This window comes from Crotalus tigris, unplaced genomic scaffold (genome assembly GCF_016545835.1).
Source record: "Crotalus tigris isolate CLP2741 ecotype Arizona unplaced genomic scaffold, ASM1654583v1 scf7180000018227.753833, whole genome shotgun sequence".
Lineage (NCBI taxonomy): Eukaryota > Metazoa > Chordata > Lepidosauria > Squamata > Viperidae > Crotalus > Crotalus tigris.
The window spans coordinates 391,292-403,390 of record NW_024096893.1 but is presented as its reverse complement, the minus strand read 5'-3'; the positions used below and the strand labels follow the sequence as shown (position 1 = coordinate 403,390).

General features: G+C 37.1%; 1 protein-coding gene across 1 annotated transcript in view; it reads right to left on the bottom strand.

The window, feature by feature from the left end:
* Positions 1–12,099, bottom strand: part of RASA3 (RAS p21 protein activator 3) — a 148,775-nt gene that overhangs the window by 56,496 nt on the left and 80,180 nt on the right. The window contains exon 5 of the mRNA XM_039349133.1: positions 405–481. Coding sequence (XP_039205067.1) covers positions 405–481 — 77 coding nt within the window. The remainder of the gene's footprint in view (positions 1–404; positions 482–12,099) is intronic.

The window sequence follows — 12,099 nt, the reverse complement described above, 5'->3', positions numbered from 1 at the left end:
CTAGTTAACATGCCAATTAAAGGATGTAATTCTGCTACAGCTTGTAAAATTTAGGTTTCATCCAATGTAAGTTTACTTTTTAAAAAACATGTTATCAACTGAAAAGATACATTCCTATAACATGTAATGTGATTTGCAAAATTTATATAGCCCTAAAGAGTGTCCAGGATCCAAAGAATTATTTTTGGCTATTCATTCAAGTCGATATTTTCTACTCATCCAAAGCCATCCAAAAAAATGGCTTTTCATATTCATGAAAAAGCTGCTTGAGTCTTGAAACTGTTTTTACTTTTGGCAAGCTATTTGAAAGGTGTATTTCTGTTTACCTTTGATATTAGGATACTTATTCAGAGTTATTGAAACAACAGTGTTGGTAAATATTATCTAACACCAGGGATACCTACCGTGTAGCAAGTTTATGGCAAATCACACCGGTATCTGTTATGACTTCACTTAGCCTCAATTCTAGATGGACCTTTCCCTGAAATGTAGAATTGCAAAAAATAAGACTATATGTATAGATGTGATTGGTAAAAAATACAAATACAAATAAATAATGGAAGGAGGGAAATCAACCAGATATAGTTTCAAGACAAATAACGAGGCTATTTTAGTTCAATAGTTTTAATAAAAATGTGATTATATATGCTTCTAAATTGCTGTAATTTTAAATGCTTATATTTGTATATGTTGTAGATTAATTATAAATAATTAAATATATGCCTCTAAATTGCCTGTAAAGAATTAGGAATAAATGACAGTCATGTTGATGATCAGGAAAAAGCCACAATCCATACTCAGCTAATTATCATTTCAAGCAAAAAATAAAAAAATCCAGAAACAGATCACTTTAAAAATTGGATATTTCCAAAAATGGAAAAAAACTGCAGTATGTGCTTTCTTCTTCTTCCTGGCAAATTCCCAGAGTGTCTAATGCAATGTATCATTGCTTCTCTGCACAAGCTAGACTAGAGCATAATCTACATCACTAGAAATTCTCCATCCAAGAACATTATTATCTATGGACAAATTCGGGAGTTTTATCTATCTTCTCTGATGAAGACTTCTTGGAAATTTTTCTCTAACATTAAGTACATAGTGTACATTGTGAGACCCGCTCCTAAAGGTAGTATATCTCAGAGAAATGGATAGCACATTCTCTCTATTTTTCAGTTGGAAAAAAGTCTGTTTGGTTACCTATAAAAGAATTTATTTCACAACTTTCATCCCTGCATGTGATGAAATAGTATAGCATATATGAGGTTGATTTAGCAAATCCTTTGTGAAACCTGACAGGAATATAAACTGCAGCATGAAAATGTCAAGCACTAGGGGAAAACTATGAAACTAGCCATAGAAATTAATTTTGAAAAACCTACTGACAGTGATCAGGCATGGGACATGATGGTTCAGAATATTAAAAAGCATTTTTTCAAAACACCTTCCTTTTCAAAACAAGAAAATGGAAGTACTATTATTACTCAGATGTAACGATTACATTGTAAGTAGGGCTGCATTCAAGATATTAAACAGCTGGGCTAAACAAATTTCAGTTTTAGTAGATTTTAAGTCACGTTTTAAGGTGATTTTAAGAGGAACCAACTTCTTCCCTGGTCCAACACCTTAAAATCACAGGACATGAAATTGACTTTAAAAAGACCAGAACTATCGTCAAAACTGAACACTTAAATAACAGAATAATCAGAGAAGCCATCGAGATAGAAAAACGCCCACACAGCATGAACAAACGAGATGATACCTCCCGTCTACCAGCCATTTGGAAACCCGCCCTTATTGAAAACGAGTTCTTAACACAAAGAATGACACCAGACCCACACTCATAAAAGCCACACAGGATGTCACCACCACACGTCCATGCAAAAAGCAAACCGAAACCCACACCGATGATGAGGCACGACCACAAACCAGAAGCCAGGCCACAGCTGCATCATTAGCCACTTTAAACCCCTCCAATCCATACATGAAGCAAACTGACACCCACCATGAAGATAAGGCACGACCACGAACGCGAAGCCAAACAATAGTAATGCAGCTCCCCATCTCACATTCCCATGCAACTCAGACTAACCTGAGCACAACAAAGCCCCCACCCAAACAGAACACTCCCCCAACCAATCAGAGCACAGCCAACCCCCCATCCAATCAGAGCACCAAGCTCCTAACCAATCAGAACACACCTCCATCCAATCAGAACACAGCCAAGCTCTCATCCAATCAGTTCATACCCCCACTGGCAGTTAAAAGGAAGAAACAGCTACGATCACACATTGCTCCTAGAAGCACGAAGCCGAAAACACCAGCCTGAAGATGACGAATGAGACTTCGTCAAAACGTCGCCAAGACACTTCCAATTTGACGCAGGAGAAAACCCGAATAACCAAAGACCTACCTACCTACCTACATATACACACATACATACATACACATACAAGTGTAACTTTACTTATTTTTTCAAAACAGGTAGCCTTTAAAAAAAAATTAAACTTAAACTTCTCAAAATCAATAAACCCAGGTCCAGACATATATGAAAAGGGAGTGTGTGTGTGTGGGGGGGGGGGGTTATTGGTTTTTCTATTGGGTTCTAGTCTTGTAAACTTCCAGGGGTCACTGTGAGTTGAACCATATAAATTTTCTTAATAAATAAATAGATAATAAAATAAAATATTATCAATTAGAAAAAAAAATATTTCCCACCAAAATAACTAGATGTCATGTCCCCCATCTAGGAAACATTGATGTCCATCATGCTGCATCTCTCAATCTACACCATCAATTGTTGCCAATAACATGCAGACAAAGATGAAGAAATGCACAATGTCAGTAATGAGGAAACTCTGTACTTGGTTGTTGTTATCTGTTAAGCATAAACTTTTCTCCTTGTGCAGAGATGTCTGAAGGATTGTCAAAAAAGTAAAGATGATGTCTGCCTCACAGCTGCCATCTTGAATATGAAACCCCGTCTGGACATCCCTTGTATAAATAGATTTAATTACAAGGAAGATAGAAGGATAAATGCAATGCTTTCCCATCTCTAGTCAGTCTCTATGGGGGTAGAAGGGCAACACTTTTCACTAGAGGCCTTTTTGTGAAGACTCTCTACAGGTAGTCCTCACTTATGACCCTAATTGGGACCAGAACTTCCATCATTAAGCAAAATGGTCTTTAGGCAAAATAGTTCATGATTGCACTGCTTAGAGAGGGGCAGATGGATTGAGTTGAAGTACATGCTGAAGCTGTAAATGTGGGTGGACTGCCAAGAGCCCGAATTCTGATCACATGAACATGGGGATGCTGCAATGGTTGTAACTTTGAGGAACAGCCTACACAACTACTCCTTTTCCTTCTTCCCTGTGTATACCTGCCATACAAGAATAATATTTGAAGAGAGAGAGGATTAAATTTTAACATAATTTCAATATTTGTGCTTCAGTCCAATACAGACTGCTGGCAATGGCATGTGGAGATGATAACTGCAAACAATTACTCAGGCATTTCAAGGATTCAGTTCCGGGAGCAACCGATGACCTTGGTTCCCACGGGAGAAAATCTATTTAGTCTAGCGAAGCACCTGGTAAACCTCCCTCCCTCCATGCTGCGTGTCAACTGAAAATGAGTATGGAAAATGGCTGCAGCCATGCTCATTTTCAAAGTTGACAATATAATTACATTTTTTTAAAGTAATCTGCCCTATAACCATCTGAGATGGACATTGTAGAGATACCATTTTCAAACACATGCATTTTCCTATGTGACCATTTCCAGAATGAAAGTAGAATAGGAAATGCAATTGGAGCCCCTGAGTCCAACCCCTTGCTTTTAGTTGTGCACATCATTATTCCAGGATGAAATACTTCAGGGTTCCATTTTAATTTCAAAACATGCCAAGTAAACTGGTTTTGTGGTTTTTTCTATCTTCCAGAACAATTGTAATTTGTAGTGTTCCGGAAGTAGCCCAACCCTAAAACAGCCAAAGTTTCAATTTTAAAGTCTTTTTCTTGTAGCGCTTCTGCAGTTCTGAGAGAATTGCCAAAATCGGCTCTATTTTATGGACTTTTATCAGCACATGCAAGACAAGAAAAATAAACAGTAAGCATCTTATCTGAACTTAGCTTCATGATAGACTCCCTGACTCTCCTCCAAATTATCAAATCCAGATCTTTCTTTTTTAATTGGATCAGTTAATATCTGCATTCAACCTTCTACATCAAAGGTAGGTAGTTAATTTTCCCAAAAGGCCAGAGAAGAAACTAGGACTGTTGTGGAAGGCCAAACCAACAGTTCCAGGCTGTACTCCACCCACTTGCCCACAAGAAAGCACTTTGACTGAGACAGTGGTAGGTGGCTGAGGCTGGGTCCACTCATGCAATGACTGCCACCGCTTCCTCCAGGCGAAAGACAAGTGCTGCGCAGGTGCAGAAAAACCACTTTCTTGCCAACTGAAGGAGCACATGGCAACTGTGCAGTGCTGGACCCCACTTGATTTTTTCTCCTGCCTCCTATGGTGTGCTTATTTACATTTGATTTCTAATTTCCAACTGACCCCACACATGATAGACAGGGACAGCCAAGGGGCCGGATGTGGCCCAGGAGCCATAAAATGCACAGATCTGTTCTACATTCTCTGATCAGATATGTGGTACATCTGACTTATGCAAACTCTGCAGGAAACAAAGTAACAGAATAACAGTTAGTAGAGAGCTTGGAGGTCTTCAACCCCCTGCTCAAGCAGGAAGCCCTATACAATTTCAGACAAATTGTTGTCCAATCTCTTCTTAAAAGCCTCCACAACTTCTGGAGGTAAAGTTCCATTGATTTATTGTTCTAAATTTCTCCTTAGTTCTAGGATAGTTGTCTCCTTGTTTAGTTTCCATCCATTACTTTTTGTTCTGCCTTCAGGTGCTTTGGAGAATAGATTGACTGCCTCTTCTTTGCAGCAGCCCTTTAGATATTGGAATACTGCTATCATGTCACCCCTAGTCCTTTTTTTTCATTAAACTAGACATACCTAATTCCTACAACCATTCTTCATGTTTTAGCCTCCAGTCCCCTAATCATCTTTGTTGCTCTTCTCTTCACTCTAAGAGTTTCAACATCTTTTTTTATACTGTAACAACCAAAGTCCATGGATCCTCTATGGATCAGGCACATAAAGCATCTAGTCTAACTAGCAACCATGTGCGTCCTCTTGCTGTTTTTTTTTAAAGTCAGTGAATTCACTATTACATTGGATCACTTAGAAACTAGGGCATAAACTCAAGTCACAAAAAAATTATGCCTCCTATTTGTTCATTATCTTTTCTGTTTTCTGAGTTTATTGCAATTTATTTGATTATTGTGAACAGCCAGAGATATTGAAATTCAGGCAGCATACAAGTGATGATGATGATGATAACACACTAAGCTAATGCTGCAAAAGACATCAATCAATATTATTTCAAAATGGTTTTTTAATTGAACTTACTTGCCTTTGCCAGACAAATTATGGTTTTAGCAAACCAGTGCATTTTGCCCCTGAAATTGACCCTATCTGCTGATCTTTTGGAGAGGTTTGCTGCCAGCAAGGCAGCTGACAGTGGAGGTTAACTAGCTAGGCTTCTTTAAATTACTGGTAAAACCACTGTGTCAAATCTTGCTTAAGGGACTGTTTTATTGTAGCTTAGAGGCCTGAAACCAGACTAGTGAGTCATGACCATGACAATGTGAGGTTCTTGCAAGCACATGTTCTGTGCTGTCTGCAAAAAAATTGAAAAAAAAATCAAATGAATTGGAAAAAAAAAGATTGAAAGTAAAAGGAACAACATTACGACGTCAGATAAACTGTGCTGGAGGCTAGAAATTTTAGTTTTGATTTCACTGAGACAACAGAGCAAGCGGAAATGAATGAGATGGGAGGGCAATTTAATGATTACACAGTTAATTAAATAATCTTAAACAGAATGTATTCCTTGCATTTTAAAAAAAAGATGCCAATTTTGACTTCACTTGCTTGTTTACTTGCTAGATTTGTATCCCATATTTTCTTCAGGAGCTCCAGGAACATTTGTTTTCTCTCTCATAACACTGTGACACACATACAGCTGAAAGAGAAATGGCCCATAGTTACCCAGAAAGCTTCCATGGGTCTCCTTTGTCCTGCTCCAATACCCTAATCTCCGAACGAGAGTGTAATTACTACTGTAAATCAGCAGCATAAAAGATTTCTCATTCTGGAAGAATATAATAAGTCTGAATATACAAGGTAGTTTATGTTTGCAATACATTTCTTCCCCCCCCCCCAAACTTTAACTTTGGTGCTTCTTTTATGGGGCAGGGAGAGAAATGATATAGGTTAACCTCCATTTTGCATTGTGATGCCAATCCTGCTTCCTTGCCTTCAATCTTCTGATCTATTTGCTAAAATAAGGCACCTGTTAAATTAGTAGCCTATCACTGACATACCTCACTGCCTCTCTCCTGTCTTGTAAATTTAAAGATTTAATTTCTAGTCATCTATTCAATTTGCAATGCACAGTTTCATTCAAAGGACAGATAAGCAATTAAAGTAGATCACTGGCTGCTTTATGCCCATCTCACACAGGAAAAATACAAATAAATGACCATATTCTCACTCTAGAATGAATGCGAATACTCCAGTACTTGATTTGCAAGGCAAACTGTTCCAGTGCATTCAGATTAAAGGAGGCTCTCCTGAAGTTACATGTGTTTGTGTTGTAAACTCTATCAAAGTACATTTCTGGAACTTTATTGAACAAAAACATTTTAAGACTTCCTCACTCTCATCACATGATTGGCTACTAATATAAATTTTTCTACAGCTGCTTGGATTGGATACAATTCACAGTAAGTACATAGGAATATATTAGCATAGTGAACCCAGTGTCTGAATTAGCAACCGAAACTGAATAGGTTCAAAAACAGGGGCACAGCATTCTAATTAATTTCAGTTGGTAGATTTGAACGCTACAAAGGTTCAAGGGATCCTGAGCACAGCATGTTTATAATGTAACATTTCTTACAGTTGAACAGACATGCAATATTTTTTTCATTTCTTTGGGAATAGAGAAAACAAGAGCTATAAAAAATGGTTGTTTATTAGAGGAAATGGTCACACCCTTTTGTTTCCTGGGTGGGGAGAGGCTTGCCTGGAAATAGTGTTTTTTCACTTTCACATGGTCTGTGGTTACACTTCAGCACTCTTTCTGAACTCTGTAAATGATTAACTCTGCTGCTTGCTACTCGATACATGCAAATCAGTTGAACAAGCATTGTTAAAGGAGCTACTGAATTATAGTCACACTATTTTTTTAACCATTTATAGATTCCTAAATTAAACCTCTCAGCCTGTGATCTGAAATGCATCCCATGAAAATGGGCTATCTTATGCTCTACCCTTGCCATAAAAATGAGTATATTATCCAATCAGAAATATAAAACATAATCCAATCATGATAGTGCCCATTTGATATTCAACTTCTGCAGAGCATTCTTTTGACATAGCCTAGAATCCAATAGTTAAAAAACCTAAAACCTAAACCAACGGTTAAAAAAAAAGGATGTGTGCTCATTGCAAATTATAATTTTCTCCTTGATAACTGTATTTCTATGAAAACATCAAGTTACTTTACAATTCTGAGAATGGAAATTAAATATTCTTAGATTATTCATTCCTTGAAGAATATTCTTGAAATCAAATTAAATCATAGGGTTTGAGACTATGGGTTGTAGCATTTGTACAAACAAATCTGATTCCAGAGGTGCCAAAATGATATAAAAGTGTGACTCCTACTCTATGCCAGGTTACAGATTATTGTGGCCAGATGACCAGTTCCAAAACAGACTTTTAAAAATTCTCCAAACACGGAGAAGCATATTCTCTTTCACATTTTAGCTCACGGATCTACACTAATTCTGAAATCAACCTAGACATTCAGGCCTGGAGACAAAAAAGTGTGAAGATACACCAGAAGGACAGACATATTTTGGAATCCAGATCTGTTGAGTATCCAGGAAGGGCTGATCAGGAGGATAGTGCCTAATTAATTCATATGGGGCACCTTCAGCATTGTACCTAATAAAAAGTGAGCACTGGAATTGTATACAATAGCATTTCGCTTCACCCATTGCTTTTATCAGTGAAAAGTCTATTTTGTATTCTACCCACATCCTTCCTGCCAGTAATTAAATATGCAGGTGGCTGTTGTGAGCTATTCACAACAGGCAATTTCATTGTGGGAAAGAAGCTAGATCTCTCAAGGTTCAAGCCTTTGGAATCTGTACTTCTCATTTTATCAAAAAGTCAATCTGGACATGTCATCATATCATTAATTTGTTTTTTATTCCATTTTTATATTAAGACTGCAGTATTATGAATGTACAGATCAGGCATATTGAAGATTTTATGAATCCTTTATATATCATAAATATCCCATACTAAAGGAAGAAGCACAGAGATTTTTATGTGGTTATACGCTACTCTAACCTGCTGAAAAACATGGAATTTTCTGGGAATGTTTCCCGTCTCCCAGGTCTTCCAATATCTGACCCAGATCTGCATCATCTTAGAATGAGCTCTAAACTGAACTGAGAGTTCATGTTAATAAGAATGGCCATCAAAAGAATACAACATTTGCAGACAAGTGTTGCTGCTTTGATATATATACAGTATGTAATAACTTTACAACTGAGTGGAAGAATTGTCTTTGTAAAATGATTTAATGTTAATAAAAACCTTTCTTATAAATCTCAGAAGTGCCAACGGGATAACATGTAAAGCATCCATTAAATCTAGTTCAACTTCTGGTGACCATATGAATACATCCATATAGTTTTCTTATCAACACTGTGGAAATAATTGGTACTGCCCTCTTTTAGGATGTTTTCCTTTACTTCCCACTCCAATCTATAGATCCAGGAATGTTTTCCATCCAAACACCAACCAGGTCCATGCTTGATTTTTTTTAAGGTCAGTCAAATAACATAAGCAATTTTTACCATCAATGAGTAAGAACAGCCTCACTTTGCATAATTTCATGGTAATCTCACCAACCCTATTCCCAGCTCTGAAATAGCCTCTTCAGGGACAGTAAGTTGGGAGGTAGTTTGTTATCTTTTAAACAGTAAAGACATTGTTAGTCTTTCAGATCATTTAATATTATAAAGCTAACTATGACAGAATGCAATGGAGACTTTGAATTCCTATTAACTATTTTAGTCAGTGCTCTATATAAATCATTACAAATTGCACATTACGTTGTTTAAACCATTGCTTTTAGATTAAATATTTTAGAAACATTTTAAAATTATTTCAAAGCTGCCTATAAGCAATCTATACATTTTCAGACTAAATATACCTAAATGATAAATACCGTGTTTCCCCAAAAAATAAGAGGCACCAGGTCTTATTTTTGGGGGATGACTTACCCGCTTACCTTAGGACCGCCAGAGCCAGGCCTCCCACGCCTTGACACCTGTTGCACCACTGCCTGAATATGAGCGGTGGCACCAGCGCTATTGGGGCAACAAGCCATGCAGTCTCGTCATGAGCGGTAGCACCAGCGCAATGAGCCATGTGGCCTCCTGCCATGAGCAGCGGCACTGGTGTAACGAACCACGAGGCACCTTGTTGTGATGTGCCACGTAGCATGTGCACAGAAAAATTCAATCAGCAGCGTGACAGGTGTCAGGATATGGAAGGCTTGGCTGCAGCGATCCTAAGGTAAGTGGGGGTGTGGTGCGTGGGGCAGCTCCAACCCCTCCCCACAGGTTGAATTTTATGCATGCGCCTCGCCCCAAACTAGAGCTTATTTTGGGGGTAGGGCTTAGATTAGGCGCACACGTAAAAATCAAGCTAGGGTTTATTTTTGGGATAGGTCTTATTTTCGGGGAAATATGGTATATTTTTATGTATTTATCAACACTGCACAAATTCAAAATTGTCCTTTCAATTGTCCTTATCAGAGAGATAGAACCATAAAATATAAGAATATAACATAATGCAAACCACTTGAAGTAAATATTTATAATCAAGCTCCAAACATAAAGAAGCTGGCTTTTACGGAGCAAAAATAGAGGAAGTGATAAGTTGAATAAAAATATCCTAGCATTTATAATTAGTATTTAAAATCCATGTCCTAAATAGTACTTGTTTTTGTAATATACTGCAAAAATAGAAGGAGCCGTGTTATAAATACTCAGCAGTCTCCAAGAAAGTAAGTCTCTCATCTGCTTGTGTATCGTATAGTGATTATTGGCAACACATAAAGGCCATATAAATATTGACTCACTTCACAAGACAAAGAAGGTTTCTCATGTCTCACAGGAAATAAATACTATGAACATTGTGTTTGTTTTCAACTCCTGCTGTTATATTAGCTAACTCCAAATCCAATTTAACATGTATTAATAACTATTACATATGCTGCAAAAATAATAGTTGACGGGGCTATTTTGATGTATCAGAAGATAGCATTTTATAAAGTGGTGTAAATAAAATAATATCAAGGGTATTCTGATTTAAATTCTAACACTGTAATAGACAAAGGAGATGAGATAAAAAACAGGAGGCTAGGAAAAAAGGGAGAAATGTTTTATTTTACAAAAGTCTGTTTTACATTCATTCAAATTTATCTGATACTTAAACCTAAATATATTTTAAACAATATTCTTTAATTATCTACCAAAATACAATGAATTTGTAATAAATCAAAAGACATTTCAATAGTGATAGCAATTCATGAGTTTTAGATGTTAATGCATCTAAATCATGGGTGTCCAAGCTTTTGGCTTGCCTGGGTTACACTGAGTGAAGAGCAATTATCTTGGGCCGCATACTAAATATATAATATAGTTGATGTACAAGTAGTACTCAACGTACAATATTTCATTTAGTGACTGTTCGACGTTACAACAGCACTGAAAAAAGTGACATGACTATTTTTCACACTTACAACCACTACGGCATTTCCACGGTCATGTAATCAAAATTCAGATGCTTGGCAACTGACTCATATTTATGATAGTTGTAGTGTCATGTAATCCCCTTTTGCGATCTTCTGACAAGCAAAGTCAATGGGGAAAGCCATTCACTTAACAACCATATTACTAACTTGACAACTGCAGTGATTCACCTAACAACTGTGGCAAGAAAGGTCATAAAATGGGGCAAAACTCACTTACAAATGTCTCACTTAGCAAAAGAAATTTTGGGCTCCATTGTAGTAGTACATCAAGGATTACCTATATATCCATCATATAATAGTGTTAAAATTTTAGATTTTGTAGGGCTGCGTTACTAGCTGTCCAGGGCCACAACTGACCCAAAGGCTAGACATGATATTCCATGATATTTCATATATTAAATGAAGGTTTAATTTTTTTAACACATTTCAATAAATACATTAGATTATGGAAGACGTATGTGACTGAATAATTCAGGCATGTCAAACTCGCAATGTCATGTGATGTCACGAGATGTATTGGGACTTTTTCCCCATTGCCGGCAATGGGGTGGGCGCGGTTTCAGCATGACTCATCCGGCAGTTTGACATGCCTGAAGTAATTCACCAAACTGTTACACTAAATTAGAACATTTTGGTATAGAACATAATTACCAATTAAACATACCATATCACTTGCATATAATAACTGTTTGCCCACATAAACTATTTTTATGGTCCAAATGTTCTTTGATTGCCTGTTAAGACAGGCCAGTTGACGCCATATTAAACTAAAAGACATCCTTGAAGCATTTTGATAGATGAAGAATTATTAAGCTTGGCAAATGAATCAGAACTGCATATTTAAATCCAATTAGTAACCAAAGAAATATACATTTGGCCAACACTTGCTGCCAAAATTTGAACTGCATCATATCAAAAGCATCCCTTAAAACCAAGAGGGGCAATTAATTTTCTCAAGGGGCTACTTGAAAAACTGGGACTGTTGTCGAGGGCCAAACCAATGTAGCCTGAATTGATGTCCTCAAACTCTGTTACATCAACTCCTTAGGCTGCTCCAGGCAAGTGGACAGCAGGCACAAAAAGCGCTTTCTCTCATTGTCCTCCAGCAAGCCCCAGCCAA